At 39.9% G+C, this 17649-nt stretch overlaps 1 protein-coding gene across 7 annotated transcripts in view; it reads left to right on the top strand.

Moving 5' to 3' along the window:
- Positions 1–39: 39 nt before the first annotated feature.
- loxhd1a (lipoxygenase homology PLAT domains 1a) overlaps positions 40–17649 on the top strand; it is a 34646-nt gene continuing 17036 nt past the window's right edge. The window contains exons 1-15 of one of the 7 annotated variants that reach the window (XM_013275246.3): positions 40–2393; positions 7510–7624; positions 7843–7854; positions 9288–9368; positions 11044–11228; positions 11960–12058; positions 12332–12480; positions 12568–12691; positions 14813–15063; positions 15142–15277; positions 15392–15552; positions 15690–15776; positions 16576–16711; positions 16826–16980; positions 17082–17242. In XM_013275246.3, coding sequence (XP_013130700.1) covers positions 1661–2393; positions 7510–7624; positions 7843–7854; positions 9288–9368; positions 11044–11228; positions 11960–12058; positions 12332–12480; positions 12568–12691; positions 14813–15063; positions 15142–15277; positions 15392–15552; positions 15690–15776; positions 16576–16711; positions 16826–16980; positions 17082–17242 — 2585 coding nt within the window. In that variant the 5' untranslated portion in view covers positions 40–1660. The other 6 variants (XM_013275248.3, XM_005456211.3, XM_013275250.3 and 3 more) reach the window with 6 other exon arrangements.

A 17649-nucleotide genomic window follows, 5' to 3' on the forward strand; every position in this document is an offset into this window, starting at 1 on the left:
AAAAAGTGTAAAACAATAAACTAGTAAAACCACAGCCTCAAAGTACACTTCACGGCTATCCCAAAAAGTTGATTCTGTTCAAGAACAGGCAAAAAAGCCTAGCTAAAACAAATAAATGTCCTCAACTCACAGTTAAAAGTAGCTGAGTGGTGCATTTTTCAAAAAAAATTATTACGCACCTGTAAAACTGAAATAGTAGGGCAGCTAAGCTAAATGTGAATTAGACAAAAGTTTGAAATTTTGGCAGGTGAGAGAAAAATGATAACTCCTGAGGAGGAAAAGTGCGCTGAAGCAATCCAATGAGGTTTGACTCTTTGCTGTCAGCCAATCTTTGGATAATCTGATGCTGAAAGACCAATATGACCAAACTCTGCCCTTCTCCTTGATGCCTGCATCATCAGGTGTCAGATGGCAGCAATAAGGCTAATGGGATGATTTGGCACATTGTCAAATGCAGATGTGTATGTCAGTGAGGCAGAGATACAACAGCAATGCAAAGGAACTTATTCATGAAACAGGGTGTCATTATTATTTATTTCTTAAGTTTATTTCTCTTATTTCTATTTATAATTTATTGTATAAGTCCCTGATATATGGAAAACGATGCTAACACGTTGCAGATGATTTAACTTTTAATTTAGATTCAATAGTTTCTCCCGTTCTCCATCATTAAAGCACCACAGTAATCGTTTTTTTCTGGGCAAATGATGTGAGGAAATTTCTTATTAAATATGTATACATTTATTTGGTTTTGACCTGCATCATGAATAATGTTCAAAAACTAGAAAAGTTCTCATTTACTTCATTCATTTGTAAATTACACCAGAGTGATTTTAATTTTTTAACTGATTTTATTATTTTTAAATAACTATATATGCTGTTTTTGGTGTTTGTTTGGTCTGTAAAGAAAAAAGAAACTGTAAAAATATATTTTTTTCTAGACACCAGCCAGACCAGTACTTTTTTTTCTTGACTGAGACAGGCTAGCCATCCCTAGCCTGTTCATAATCAGCATGTTTCCTAAAACGTGCTGCTCTTACCTTTGTTAGAGTCCATTATAAGTAGCGCTAAATAAAATAAATCAATGCTGTCTGAGTATTACATAGAGTTATAAGTTGTTTTTACCCTGTGAATGTGAATTAGACACACTCGATGCAACAATAAACAAAGAGTAGTTGTAAAGTTGTGTGCGTGTGTGTGTGTCTGTGTGTAGGGGTGTGTGTGTGTGTGTGTACATGCATGTCTGTGGTCCTGTCTGTATGAGTGTGACTGCAGGTAAAAGCGAGACACCCCCGGCCCGTAAAGCGATCCTGACACCATGAATAATACAGGGTGCCGTGGCAGAGAGGATAAGTTGTCTGTGCAAGGCTCCTTTTTCACAGGGCTTTCTCCTGTGGGTCATGTGAGTGCTGAAGTGACACTAATTTTTCATGAGTGATGTGTGTGTATGCGTGGTGTGTTTGTGTGTGTCTGCAGGCTGTGTGGCCAGGTAGGAGACGTCCAGGCAGACATCCCTCCGTCTGTGTGTCCTCAGTGGCTGCTCCGACCCCACGATCCCAGAACATCTCTGCAGCCAAGGGTCAAATGAATTGTCTTACACCATTAGAAACTCAAGGCAGCTCTTACGAAACTAAGGGCCAGGGAAGTGAATGAATAAAAGATGCCATCGAAACAGAAAAAATCCACAGCTTCAGGAGAAACTGAAGAGGTTGATGACGAAGTGGAGGAAACTGAGCCAAAGTTAAAGGAGAGGAGCAACGGTTTGACCCGAGGGGACACCACTAAAAGGGGGAAGAGTCAGAAGAAACACAAGAGCTCAGAGAGCTCTGAGAATCAAGAGCTTTCAGAGAACGTGAAAGCTAAAAAAGAGGGAGAAAAAGGACAAGAGAAAAAGAAGAAAAAGAAAGCAGATGAAGACGAGGATGCTCAGGCTGTGATTGAAGGCAAAGATGATGAGGGTGAGCAGAACAACAATGACCCCTCAACCAATACCAAAAAGAAGAAATCACAGAAGCTCAAAGAAGAAGTGACCGAGGGAGTGAAGGAGGAAAAGAAGAAAAAGCACAAGAAATCCTCTGCAGAGAACCCGGAGGGGGACGGGGAGATGGGCTCCAAAGATAAAAAGTCCAAAGATGGCAAGAAAAAGAAAAAGTCTCACAATGACGATGATGAGGAGCCTTTAATTGAGGAGCAGGAAGAGGAGGAGGAAACAAAGAAAAAGAAGAAAAAGAAGGCAAAAAAGGGATCAGCAGACAGCGATGAAGATAAAAAGAAGAAGGGGAAAAAGTCCAAAAGCAAACAGGTGGACTACGCTGAAATCTACCAGAATGAACTGCTGAACTACCACACAGACTCATCTGATGGGTATGAAGATGAATACTTCAAAAAGAAAGGTAAGAGCATGTGATTGCAGAGCAGATGGAGAAGCCTCACATGTTGCTTTTAAAATAAAAAATCAGAGTCAATATGTTGGAGTGTATCAGCTGCTCAAACCAGTTCTATCGGCACTGAGCAGGAGCGCTCCGGGGAATCCCTCTGTTATTGTTCTGGGTGAAAGCTCAGTTATGTTCTACATGAATGACGCCAAACAGTGGCTCGGGGGCAGACAGGTGCTGGGTGCCATCCCAGTCCCAGGGGCTGGGAGCACAGTCGGGGCCAGAATCAGGCCTGCGAGTCAAAGGAGCTTTCTTAAAGCAGATCAGAGGCCCTCAGAGAGATGTTAGTAAACTCTACAGGACTATTTTGTGTGCTTTTTTGTTAATAATGTTAATAGTATAAGATTTTCTTGTCATGTAACCTATTTTAAACATCCTCTGATTAGACTAGTCTACAAAAAATATATTTTTTTGGTACTCGGAACTTCAGACCATTTTATTTATTTATTTTTTCTTACACTGATTTCAGATATGGAATTCAATCTAAGCTTGCAAGTCAGGTTTTTGACATGCAAATCATTTTTGACACAATGTTGGAATTGTTTCCTACTTAAATTGTTTTCATTTTTTATTCTGAAAACAAACCAATTCAATTCATAATATCATAGCAACAGTCGCCTCAAGCTGATTGATATTGTAAGGTAGAAACGCTACAATAATACAGAGAAAACCCCAACAATCAGATCACCGCCTATGAGCAAGTGTTTGGTGACAGTGGGAAGGAAAAACTCCCTTTTAACAGGAAGAAACCTCCAGGAGAACCAGGCTCAGGGAGGGGCGGCCATCTGCTGTTACCATTTGGGGACAAGATGATGATAAAGAAATTTCTGTCAGTTTAGCTAAAAACAAAAACCAGGCGGGTAGCGTGCCTCAGGGTAAAGTCATCATGGGTTCAAATCCATAATCTGGCTGGAACTTTTCTGTGTAAAGTTTGCATGTTCTTCCAATGTTTGCATGGGTGCTCCAGCTTCCTTCTGCAGTCCAAAGACATGCAGTTAGTAGGATTAGGTTAAAAATGCCTTTTCACAAGTACTGCTGATGAAACAATCCAATACAAAGCATGCTTACTGGAATGTTTATTGCAGTTTATCAGTCATCATGAATATCCAAACACAATGTTCTTGGTGTGCATCCAGTGAGAGTAATCAATTAGACAGCATCATAGTTCAAAAGGTCAAACTCAAAAGCCCCTTTATTCCTTCTTGTCCTTCTTGTGAGCTTTTTGCAGTGGAAGCTATTTGCAGAATGAAGAATTGAGCAGACTCCTAAATGGTAAATGGACTGGCTCTTATATAATGCTTTTTTACTGTGCTTCAGTGCTCAAGACACGCACATGCACTCACAAGCCCTTTTTTCTCTCTCTATATATTGCTGGATATATATTCAAACTACCTTGGGAAAGGCACAGATTTAGTACTTTTGCCCCAAAAGATGTTTTGTTTTGTTTCTGGTTTTTTTTTTTTTTTTTTTTTTTTGCATTTCTGAACGTGTTTGCAAGAGCTTACAAGACATGCAACACTGCAACACCATAATTTGTCTATTACATTCAGTTACATTATTTATGTGTTTCCATAAACACCTCCATAAAACTGACTTTATATAGTTACTGATTTACTTGATTTACTTGAAGCTCTTGATCATCTTGCAGATTATAAAAGGAACATTAAGTATTTGTAGCAGTGATACACCTCTACAGTGAGAACATCTTTGTTACCTAACTGACCCACTCAGGTTTCTGACACTCCAAGGAGATTATCATGGTTGAGTTTTACCAGGCCACTGTCTATCTGATTTTATCAGGTGTCTCTCTTTCTCCTTAAGCTGGTTTTAATAGCTCGCCTCACTGTTAATTAGGTATCAGATTGACTTTGATCAAATTGCTCCTTTATCAGATCTGTACATTTCCTCTCTCCATCTTCTAGAAGGTTTAAGCTATTCTCTTGCTGTCTAGCCTTCTTATGCATTTATCATTATTATTTAGTTTTATTTAATATGACACCTCAAACTGGCTTTTTTAACATTTACCTAGAACAGTGGACACCCTGCAGCATATATGTCAGATTCACTTTAGTCTAGTTTGTAGTTCTATATACTAAAAAAACGAAAAATTAAGGGAACGCTCGATAACACAAAGCCACTTAATTTCAGGGATATCAATCCAACCAGTTAGAAAGCACTAACCATTATGAATTTGTTTTATCTGCTTTGGTGCAAAGGAAAAGGACAGTAGGTGCCCTGCAGGGGCAGCAGGACAATCTCGAAACAGCTCCTTATCCACCAACTCCAGCTGTAGCTCAGGAGATAGGACAGGTCATCTCATTTTATCCCTGGATGCTTCAGTATGGGCAACATAATAATCATCCATAAGAGTGTGAATGTTAGATACAAAGCATAAAAAAGCACTTGGGTGAATTAGGAATGTCATATAAACATGCAGAAAAGAGTTACGAACCAGTCCATTTACTATCTCATATATGTAGTCTGAGTACCTCTATAAAAGCAGACGTTTTTGCATTTTGCTGGTCTGGAGCATGTAGGTGTGTGCTAACATAATGCTGTCATTCCAGACTCTGCAGACCACAGTTTAAATATAAATGTTAAATTTCACGACAGCTCAAGTACAAAAAGACTGAACATGTATGTGGCTTGTTTGCCAAGAGAAAGATTCTTCTGTCTAACCAACATGGCAGCACAGCTTAGGTTTGCAACGTTGCATCTGAACGAACCAAAAAACTTCTGTAACAATGTCCTTTGGAGACCAAAGTGGTCAAAATTAATCGCACCATTTATGGAAAAACCAAACACAGCATATGAGCACAAACACCTCAAACCAACTGTGAAGCATGGTGGTGGAGGGGTGATCATTTGGGCTCGTTCTGCAGCTGTAGGACCTGGGCACCATGCAGTCTTTGAGTCAACCATGAACCCCTCTGTATATCAAAGTATTCTAGAGTCAAATATTAGGCCATCTATTGGACAGCTAAAGCTTTGCCCAACAGAATGACTGAAAAAGAAACGAATTAAGGTGTTACAATGGCTCAGTTAAAGTCCAGACCTTAACCTGATTGAGGCGCTGGACCACAAGAAAGCTGAGCAGTGTTGGTCAAGTTACTTGAAAAAAGTAATCAGTTACTAATTACTGATTACTTCCCCCAAAAAGTAATCCCGTTACTTTACTGATTACTTATTTTCAAAAGTAATCAATTACTTAGTTACTTAGTTACTTTTTAAAAACACGATTTACAACCTGAATAGGTGATAAAGCGATAGATCTTTCAGCCCAATTCTACTTTTTCTGCATAATCCATCATACAAAATGTAATCAAATGGAAAAGTCTCTTTTTAAAACTTGTTTTATTAGTTTTAATCTTTTAACTTTATGCATCAAGCAAAAATTAAATTATATGCAACATTCTCTGACTGGAAGAAATTTGTTTAACATTTAAACCTATTTTCTGCACATTCCAGCAAATAAAATAAAATATTTTTTTGTGTTTACACTCACTCTTTCAAATAGATGCAAGTAAAACACAGCAGAAAATAAATAAAATCAAAGACTAGCGGTCCTGTTGCTCTATTTTCACCTGTAAAGCAGGACTGGGGTAGGCGGAGGAGGTTTACCCTGGTGCAGGTGTGCTGCAGCGGTCAGTGGAAGAATCCGCGAGTTTCTCTGTGAATTTCACATTACGTCGTAGTACACTCGGTGCTTGCTTGGAAGTTTAGGGGTTTTTTCGCTGTAAAAAGAAGTTTTCTTCCCACGCACAACGGACACTAATGTTTTTGTCACTTTTTATGGAATCAAACTCAAAATAAGGTCAGTACTTCCACGCTTTAAACGCTGCATGCTACACTCTGTCCCGCACTCGATATATTATGATCTGCAGACAGCTGTTGTCACGAACGTCGCACTCGCTTACGTCACTGTCATGAGACGTTCTCGCAAAAAATCACGGTTTTAGTAACACAGTAACGCAGCGTTCCTACGTGAAAGTAACGGTAATCTAATTACCGTTTTTGCAATAGTAATCCCTTACATTACTCGTTACTTGAAAAAAGTAATCAGATTACAGTAACGCGTTACAAGTAACGCGTTACTGCCCATCTCTGAAGCTGAGCATGAACAAATATCCACAAACATCAATGAACTGAAGCAACTGAAGAACAGTGGGACAAAATTCCTCCACAGTGATGAGGGAGATGGATAAAGCCAAATAGAAAATGAAGACTTCACCTGCTAAAGGTGGTTTTATGAGGTATTAAATCACGGGGGATATACTTCCACAGGACTCTTTTATATATAAACTTCTCCAAATTTAATGAGCCACTCATTTACAAAATAGATGTTAAGGCTAGGAACTTTTTCAGAATGTTACCCACATATTAGAAAGGGTTAGTGGCGCTTCTCATTGCTACAGTATGTATGGCATGCTTTATACTGGTTGTTTCATCCCCATGTCAGTAAACTTTCATCTCAAATCCCAATACTTTCAAATGAAATCAAAACAGAAGAAATGCATTTGATACATTAAAGTTGCTGGACCAAAGTGTTACCATTTTATAGTCTATAACAGAATAAACGATCAGAAACATCCTTTTGAAAGCTTATCTAAAAGTGCAGATTTTTGTTTAGATTGTTACTCTAAAGCTCCAAAACACTAAAACTTTTGGAGTCAAGCCATCAGAAGTCATTAGGATTTATTTTCTGCACGCCTTGATTTTTCTCTTAGTTTGATTCCGCCTCTCTTCTCCTCCAAGCAAACGCTGTGAATGTCACCACCTCAGGTAGATTTTACAGACGGCTGAAATGTGAGAGAGGATTGGCTGGTGTATAATGCCAGACATGGATTCGTTGCAGTTTCGCCGCATTGAATTCCCTGGCAACTGTGCATGGAAGGAAACATAATGCTCCATAATGTTTATAGATTATTGGACACTGAGGATGTGACTTTGTGTTCGTCCTTTGGTTCAAGTGATTATTCATTAAATTTTTGAATTAGATATAATGTAATTTGTGACTGTATTTCAGATTGCATTTTCCCTTTTATTCTAATCTTCCTTCTCTTCTCTCTTCCAGTGTATGAGGTAGTTGCTGTCACTGGTGATGTAAAAGGAGCTGGGACAGATGCTAACGTATTTGTTACCCTTTTTGGAGACTTTGGAGTCACGCCCAAGGTCCACCTGGCAAGCAAGTGAGTTTAAAAAGGGTTTTGGTGGTGTTATTGAATTCGTTTGATGAATATACGTTTTTTGGTTTGTTTAAATCAGATCTCAGTGACTTACTGTGTATTGTTTCACCATCATGTCATGTTTAATATGTCCTTTTTCAGTTTAAGCTATGCCAGTTTAGCACCTTTTTAGTGTCAGTTGTTGACTTTTTAATCTTTTCTATTCTTCTCCATTCCTTCAGCACAGAAAAGAGGTATTTTTTATTTAATCAAACTGTAAAATGATGCTTATGATCCTGTCCTTGTGTTGGCTTGTATTGTCAATATAACACTGTATGTGAGCGAATTCCTGTTTAACAACAAAAACCTGATGCTCAAAGAACCAGTGATGCAAGATAAAATGAGTTTGCACACCAGCCATTATAAAAAGATATTAACCCGTAAATTCTTTGACGTCAGACAACAGAGCAGAGGTTTGTTTGTAAATGGGAATGTCTCTTATATACAGTGCATTAAATGTTGGACACAGGATATCTGGAGTAAGGAGGAACTATGTGACATGGCTGGTCTTCATTTCCATTTAGAGATAAATGAAAGAAGACCACGATGTCATTTCTGGGGACGATCAAATGACTCTCAGGGGATCTTAGCAGCAGGCTTCCTTTATCTCTGCACACATTGATTGACAGATAGGATTACCTGTGAAGAGTAACGGATATACCATCTTATTGTCAGCCACTCTGGACCATGTCACCCACACCTTGTGGTGGTCTCACTCATCCACTTCAGACAGCGTCCACATCCTTTGCATTTACTGTCTATCTGCTGTGTGACTGTAGTGTCGCTCAGCTGGTGAGCCACACACACACACAGATGTTCAGGAGCCCCTTTTGGTGAAATATTAAACAAACTGCATTGTAAGGAGTTTCACCTTACTCCAATATAAGTTAGGTCCTGCCTGTATTGTGTTATCGTCACTGGAAACTTTAACAGCATGATACAGGTAAGGGAGGGTTGCTATGTCTCAGAGAATATTTGCCCTACTGATCAGTGAGGCAGATTAAAAATGCAACTCTTTGGAAATTCAGTGTAATTATAAAACACGTTCAAATTGCATGAATTCCAAAGTTTGCTGTGAGTTTTCTCCACTCTCCACCCGACAATCAGTTTCTCCCCGTCATTCTCTTGCAGGTGATTTGACATTGAGAATGAGGGCATGTATTCATGTGTGTTGTACAGTATTTCAGTCTTGGCAGTTTGTTGCAGTATGATGACACTGTGGACCTTATTTTGTGAGCCTTGGCATTGTCTGTCCGCTCAATGTTGCAGGAAGATGAGAACAGATGGAGATATGGGTCAGACACAAAGGCAGGTATTCTCTGTTAATGGAAAAGAGGGTGTCTGATTCACGGTGTTGGGCAGAGGGGGGTCTGGTGTGCTCATGGGCCTGGTTCGACTCCGCGAGGGGGTAAATGTACTTGAGGAGGAACCAGGAGAGGTGAAGTAGCCGAACCTCAGGAAGGTTTCAGATGATACCACTGCCACGAGACCACCAGGGTACTCTAAATCTGGGTCATTAAGGGGATACGATTTACTGTTCCAGAGTTCAGTTCACGTGTCTCTGGGCCTCTAGACTGGGACATTAAGAGCATTGTACTGATGTTATTCACATTTTGACATTTTCCAGAAGCCGGACTGCATTTGAGAAGAATAAGACGGATGTTTTCCGTATCAAAACACACAACGTGGGGCCTCTAAAGAAACTGAGGTAGTGTATTGCTAATAATTGACTGTGATAACTAGTATATAAACTCACATATATGCATTGTGCTTTAAATACCCCATTACTGTGTCTGGATTAAATACCCAGAATGCACAGCTACAGGTCACTGACAACATCACAATTTCTGCTTCATAGTTAAGCATTCCTCACACAGCATAACAGCAGCTTACTAAGAGGATCCCACAGGAACATTTCTCGCTGTGCGGCAAGCCATCAAAGGATTTCATCCAGTGACAGAAGGTTAAGCCCCATCTGCTGTTTGAAGTTTGTCTCCTCTGACACAGAGTTACATCACAGCCACAAGACATGACCTCTGAAAACAGGCCCCAAGATTTAAACATGCTGAATTGTCAGGAATTGCTAAAAAAGTAGATGCTGCATTTTGATTTAAAACTTTGTAAGAGTTTCTGTTTCTTTTTCTAGCATGCCAGACACAGTTTTCTTACCTGTTATGGAGACGATCCTCAGTTAAGGTCCACCTATTTGCTTTTTCTGTCAAGGTCAAGGTAAATCAGCTTAAGACATTTTAAGGAGAACTTAAAATTCTAAGGGCTACTCGAATTGCATGTGAATAATTCAACATTTGCTGTAGAAAAAAGCAATACAATTGAAAACTCTGGAAAAAGCTAAAATGGTAAGAAGATTATGAGCGGGGATTATTTGGCCAAACTAGAACTTAATAAAGCTTCTGCTGTTGTAGACATTGCCAGGGCAGTGTGAATCCTTACTGTAATGAAAGTGCTGTCATATATATGGAAGTGTGCTGAGGTGGGGACCCAAATGCAAATACACAGGGAGGCAAAGATCAACACACAAGTAAGCTGTTTATTTGGCCAATAAAGATCTACAGATAAAAAAACAAACACAAACAAAAACAAAGACTAGCCCAAATTACAAAGATATTAAATCCAGGAAACATGCTGGATGTAGACCAGCAGGCGATAGGACAACACAACAAGGAACACAAGCAAACTGAGGCTTTAAATACACACAAGAGATAATCAGGGAGATGGGAACCATAAGGGTAATAAGACACAGCTGAAACTAATCAAGGATCCCGAGACAAAGGAAGTCACTAACTAATGCCGCATTCCAGGTTAAGTCAGACGTCGACATTTCCAAGTTCCCGGTTATAATTTCAATTTGAGACAGCCCTTCAGCTCCACCAATCTTGAGTTAACAAACCAAACATAAACAGCAGTAAAAGTGTAAAACTTTTAACCTGTTCTTAAGCTAAGTTCTTAAAAGTTACCAATGTTCTGCTGGTTCAATAACTGCAGAGCTCTAAACCTCCTGTGACAATAACATCAGCACAAAAATTGTGCACCAGGAGCTTCACACCATGTGTTTCTATGGATAAGCAGCTCACGTTGTTGTAATGTGTAGGTGGCTTGGTATTTTTATCTACATAGTGTAGATTTCTAGATTTGACATGGGAGTGCATTATTCATTTTGTTATTCTACCCCATCGTATTCATTTTCAGTGTCTGATAGTGTGAGCTGCAATGCTTCAAGACAACAACCATAGTTGTATAGTATTAAACACTAAAGACATTCAAACAGACATTTAAACTTAAAAACAAATGAGATGTGAGGGTCTCATCTGATATTACCTCCAGGCTGCATTCGTGTCTCTCTCTCAATCTGCTGATTTCCTCAGGATCGAGCACGACAACACGGGGATGAGCGCCAGCTGGTTCTTGGACAGAGTGGTGGTGACTGACATGAACCGACCCCATCTGCGCTTTTATTTTGCCTGCAACAACTGGCTGAGTCGGGAGGAGGGCGACAACCTGTTTGTCAGGGACCTGCTGGGCAGCATGAACCCCATGGATGTCCCGAAATGTAGGTCAATCCAGGACAAACCCGTAATAATAAGCAGACCAAAATGATCACAGAGGTTAAAACAAAATAACAGCCCTAAATACCTTCTCCACATGTCAGAGAAACCCCGGGGATTAGAAACGGTTGACTCTTGTAATAAGATGTTCAAAAGCCAAATATCATGTGATGCCTCTAGAAAGCACTCTGGTCTCTACCTATCAAAGTGGACAATCATTTAAAATATTTATTTTTCTAAATGAGAACTACGTCTGATGTTCAGGCATTTCTCAAGATCTTTTTTTAAGTGTTAGAGCCATGTGTCTGGCCAGTTGCACACAACCAGTGCTGGATAGCTTAGAGTTTTAGATAGAGTTTCAGGCTGTCATCGAATTCCACTAGAGCGTAATCCTCAGGTACAGCCCATGTGTCCTCTGTGGCAATGTGATCTATCATCTAAGCGCCTGTAGCCAATCAAGCAAAGCACTGTGAACCTGAGGCACACGCAAAGACACAAGGGCGCTGTGCGGTGAGGGAGTGGTCACAGCAATATAACTGTAATGAACAGACACGCACTGTTATGAATATTTAAAATGGAAGCCATCTGAGTGTCGACGAACAAGGAACCTTTTATTATGAGAATCTGAATATGACTGCACAGTAGAACTATCATTAACTAATTAGTTCCTATAATGTGCTACTTAAATACCCTCCAGATTGCTTGACTTTTATGTTTTATGTCCCATGTTCTGCAGTGAATAAATATATAGTGAGCGTGTTTACTGCTGATATGAAGGGAAGTGGAACCGATGCTGATGTCTTCCTGAATATTTTTGGAGAGAATGGTGACACAGGTAGGGTGGGAACAAAGGTGTTTTTTTAATGTGGTTGACAAAAAAATGTAAAGCTGTACAGGGTAATAAAATTCAAAAGATAATACTGTAAATTTACAGTTACACAAAAAGAAGTAACAGTGTGAAATCTTCATAGTTATTGAGCTAAAGCCAGAAAGTGTTCAACATTTGGTACATTAAACCATAATCACTGGTAAGATTTGCAAAGACATACGTGATTATTGTGTGTGTGTGTGTTTGTATTTGCTATAAACTGTGTGTTTATTATTAAAGGGGAGAGAAGACTGGACAGTGACAAAGACAACTTTGAACGTGGATCAGAGGACAAGTTTACAATAGAGGCCCCAAACCTCGGGAGGCTGAAGAAAATCACTATAGGTCACAACAACAGAGGCTCTTCAGCTGGATGGTTTCTGGATAAGGCATGTAAACCAGCACACGCAATCTGCTCAGATGTGTACAGATATATATATTAAACACTGATGATAGTGTGTAATGTTCCTGTGTAGGTGGTAATAGATGACATGGGTAACAAAGAATTGTACGAATTCCCGGTGTATAACTGGTTTGCCTTGGATGAAGGTGATGGCAAAATACAGAGAGATGTGTTGGTTGGATCCACGCAGCCAATGGGTGAGAAAAAAAACTGTTGGAACCAATTTTTCGAGGGTAACTGAAATTGCAAATAGTTCAAATTGATGCAAAATGACTGTGCATAATTTTAAAATATAAATAGACTTTTTGGACCAACGTATAAAGCTCAAAGTCTGTGGAGACAGTTGGCTAAAAGGACAGTTTTTCAAATTTCTTAACATCTTTAAAATTGAAGAATTTTTAACAGCCCTGTTAAAACTGCAAATGCTGACAATATTGTGTCAATTATTTCTATTCAGATTATTTAGGTCAAATACTGAAATTCTACGAAAATTAATTCACATTGGAGAGCATGTATACAGTCATGGCAAAAATTCAATTCAATTCAATTTTATTTACACAGCGCCACATCACAAGGACAGTCGCCTCAAGGCGCTTTATATTGTAAGGTAGACCCTACAATAATACATACAGAGAAAAACCCCACAGTCATATGACCCCTATGAGCAAGCACTTTGGCGATAGTGGGAAGGAAAAACTCCCTTTTAACAGGAAGAAACCTCCGGCAGAACCAGGCTCAGGGAGGGGCGGGGCCATCTGCTGCGACCGGTTGGGCTCAGAGAAGGAAGACAGGAAGACATGCTGTGGAAAAGAGTAGAAAAAGACAGTAGACATTTTGTCCATTTTCAGATTTTACACATCAGGACATAATAAAAAGTGATCTCGTCCTTACCAGGTCTTACAATTTGGAAAACCAACCTGAGAGAGCAACAAGTGATATATTGCCCCATGTCATTTTTTTGTTTACTTCGGCTATGCCATTGTGCTATAGTGCCTTAGTTTTTTTTCTTTTCAGCTATTCTGTTTTACATTTGCTGTTCTGCTTGGAATCATTCCCTTATTGCATGACACATTTCAGCCAGGCTTCAGCTCTTAGACAGATGGCTTCACATGAGACTATAGGATTCTTTGGTGTATAGATGAGTTTACAATCAACTCCATGAGTACAAAGTGTTCAGGTTCTGTAGCTGCAAAAACAAACCCAAATCATGAACCCTCCACCACCGTGTTTGGGAGTTGGTAGGAGGCATTTGCGCTGATCTGCTGTGTTTGGTTTTTGCCAAACATGCCTCTGTGCATTAAGGCCAAACAGCTTCACTTTGGTCTCGAGAGAACATTGTACCAGAGGTTTTGTGGTTTGTTCAGATGCTACTTTGTAAACCTAAGCTATGCTGCCATGTTCTTTTTAGAGACAAAATGCTTTCTCCTGACAGCCTCTTCAAACAAACGATACTTGTTTAGTCTTAAATATTTAACATGCTAACTGAGGTCTGCAGAGTCTGTGATGTAGCTCTTGGGCTTCTGCCGTTTCTCTGAGCACAGCAGTCTAACTAAGAGGGGATTTTTGCTGTAATGTCCACCTGGCAACTGTCTTTCTATTTGTGAATAATCTTTCCCACTCTCGAATGAAGGACTTTAAATTATTTATAAATGCCCACACTGATGGGCAGCAACAATTGATTTTTTAAGATCGTTGCTAATGCCTTTCCTCCTTGGCTCCTTAACACACCCCTGACTGCTCCAGGCCAGCACACTGCCTAAACCTCTGCTTTTATAGATGTGATCACAATAGCTAATGATCAATAAATCAAGTGCATTTCATCACCCTCCTAATCCCAATGGAAGCAGTAAGGGTGGACTGCATTTTGGCTTTTTTTCCCCTTAAAAAATAAGTAATGACACTGTGTAATATGCAATGTTTGGTTGAACATTTGATTGTGTTGACCTAATTTTAAGACTTGCTAAAGACCAGGTTGTTTTCATTATGTCCTGAACCCTCAAAAAAAAAAGCAAACTCCTGAGAAACTTTTAAAGGGAACACTATTAGTGGTGGACCTATATGAACAGTAAATTATACCAGCTTCACCTGCCTTTTTCAATAGAGTTTATAGCTCTAAAAAAAAACCTACTGCACATTATTTTCTCAGGTGGGACACTGGGTGCTTAGTCAATGTAGTGGAGCATTTAGCTACTAAAGAGCCATTATGAGATCGGGAGCTAGAAGAGACTACTGGTGTGGATGATGACGATGCCAATGTTGATTTCAGTGTTAACACTTTGGACCAAAAATGTGTTTTGCATTTTCCTGTTGCTACTTAGGAATTGTGTACAATGTCCAAGTGATGACTGGAAACGTGAGGGGTGCGGGGACCAACTCTAAGATCCACATGGTGATGCATGGAGCTAAGGGCATAAAAAACAGCGGCAAAGTGTTCCTTGAAGGTGGGGCTTTTGAGCGCGGTCTCATCGACATCTTCAACGTAGAGATCTGTGAACTGATGAGCCCACTCAGCAGGGTCACCATCGGGCACGACAATGGTGCAGTTGGTGCTGGATGGTACTGTGAAAAGGTATTTTTTTTCTTTTTCTTAAGTATGAACAGATTAATTCTCAAAGTGTCATATATCCATCAACCATTTCTCATCTAGGTGGTTATATACTGTCCGTTCACGGGGATAGAGCAGACATTTCCGTGTGGGATGTGGCTGGATGAGGATGAGGGAGATGGGCTGATTGAGAGGGAGCTGTATGAGATGGTCTCTCTCAGGCAGAAAAAACAGAAAAGTGGGCATCTTCATTCTTCCTTTACTCAGTGAATAAAACATCAAGACATAAATATTTTATATGTACCTTAGTGTCACACTGACTCCATTTAGAGTGTCCATTGTTTCCATTTAGAGTACCCATGGTCGCTGTGGATTTGGACCTCAGATGTAAAAGGGGCAGGGACAGATGCCCAGGTATTTCTGCAGATCTATGGAGAGAAGGGCAAGTCTGATGAAATGAAACTAGAGAACAACTCGGACAGTTTTGAACAAGGCCAAGTTGATAAATTCATGGTAAGTCTTGAGTTCACCTGATAAGGTGAATAAAACAGCTTCGTCTATTGTTCATTTATCACAATAATCATAAAGTTAGTCAAAGAAACTTTTTTTCTAAACTATCCATTCTTATTTTATACTGGGGATCATTGTAGATTGAAATGCCAGACATTGGGAGACTGCTGAAACTGCGGATCTGGCACGAGAAGAGACATCCATTCGCTGGCTGGCATTTAGGAAAGGTGAAACTCATCGCTCTGTCTGTCTGTTGTCAGTATAAGCGGTTAAGTCTGTTGTACAGGGTCACCTTTGAGCAATGGATCTGGTACTGAGCAAGTGTTACTTTTACTGTGGATGTTGAAATCTTTGGATCAGTCCAACACTTCGCTCCAGAGTGAACTATCTCAGCATTTTATTTTCTTCGAATGTTTGCCTTTGGACTTTGTTGATTCCCGTCCTTTAACACTATTAAAGTTTGTCTTTTTAAGTGAAACCTTAAAGATGAATTGCTTTAACTTTTTATGCTCCAGTTTATCTAACAAATGCTAGCATGCTATGATGTGTTGAAATGGTAAAAAATGTACCTTGCTGATGAAATCAGCTTCAGCTGCTTTGGTGTTAATGAAATTAACAGGTGGAGATGTTGACATTTTCCCCTCCTCATCTTTTCTGGCTGTTTTTTTCCACTAATTTAGCATTGGCTAGGTTCAGTGTCACTGCTGTTAGCATGAGGTCATACCTGGATCCCACAGAGGTTGCACAAGGTGTTCATCTAATCCAGGATGGCACATCAATGCATGCCATTGGGAGAAGGTTTGCTGTGTCTCCCAGCACAGTCTCAAGAGCATGGAAGAGTCAGGGACTCTAGGAGCGCTGGACAGGGCCGCATCAGTATAGATATCTAGCAAGACTTTTTTTCACTTTGAGATCTGATGTGTTTTCAAAGCATTCCTTTATTTATTTATTTTTTTGAGCAGTGTAGATGCTCTCATTGCTGCAGTCCTGTTTGAATATTATGAACCAAATTATGATTTTCTGCAGGTAACCTTGCTCAAGACGCTAACCATGGAGAAATATTCTTTTGAATGCGGCCGTTGGCTGGACATCAATGAGGATGACAATGAGATTGTCAGAGAGCTTCCAGCGACAGGAGTACTTATCGATGAGCCGCTGCCCTGTAAGAGGGCTCTGCAGAACACTCTGCAGATGTTCAGACTTCATGTTCGCAGTCAATTACAAACAGTATGTCTTGAGTGAATGCAGCTCCTTTACTCTCTCTTTGCTTCTTCAGTGATTAAGTACAGAGTCACCATCTGCACAGGAAATGTCAGTGGCAGTGGCACCGATGCCACTGTCTTCCTCAATGTTCTTGGTGACCTGGGTGACACGGGGGATCGACTCATGATTATGAGCAAAAACAACGTTAACAAATTTGAAAAGGGAAATGTGAGTGTATTAACAAACAAGAATGAACCCAATACTTAAGTAAATATGTGTGAAATGCACAGCAAGCATCTTTACATGACTGTCTCTTTGTCTTCCCTCAGCACGATGAGTTTCTCATTGAGTCCGTATCCTTGGGCCAGGTGCGCAGGGTCCGTGTGGGTCATGACGGCCGTGGTGGAGGCTGTGGTTGGTACCTCGATAAGGTGATGGTCAGGGAGGAAGGCCAGCCAGAGAGTATGGCCACTGAGTTTCCTTGTTACAGGCAAGACAATAGTTTCCAAATAACTCAGATGCTCTCACAGACATGCTTTCTTTGCAGGAGGTAGATTATTAATTTAATTGCCACTATATGCTAAATCTTAAACTAAAACCACTAGAAGCAGCAGGATGCTTGACTCTATTAAAAATCCCCCAGCGACATTGAATTGAATAAGAGGATGGATGGATGTCATTCTTTTCACAAGCAGCTTAAAATTTTTTATTTTGTATATTACATACATATTTATATATGTTTTATATACAGAAATTGCATACATTTTGTAGTGTCCACTTTCTTCTGAAACCAACACAGACAAAACCAGTCAGACAAAATCCTCCCAACAGCTCGAAATCTCTCTTAAGTGTTGTAAATTGACCGCTCTTACCATCACTAGTTCTCCAGTGGCTTGT

This window comes from Oreochromis niloticus, linkage group LG7, assembly GCF_001858045.2.
Source record: "Oreochromis niloticus isolate F11D_XX linkage group LG7, O_niloticus_UMD_NMBU, whole genome shotgun sequence".
NCBI lineage: Eukaryota > Metazoa > Chordata > Actinopteri > Cichliformes > Cichlidae > Oreochromis > Oreochromis niloticus.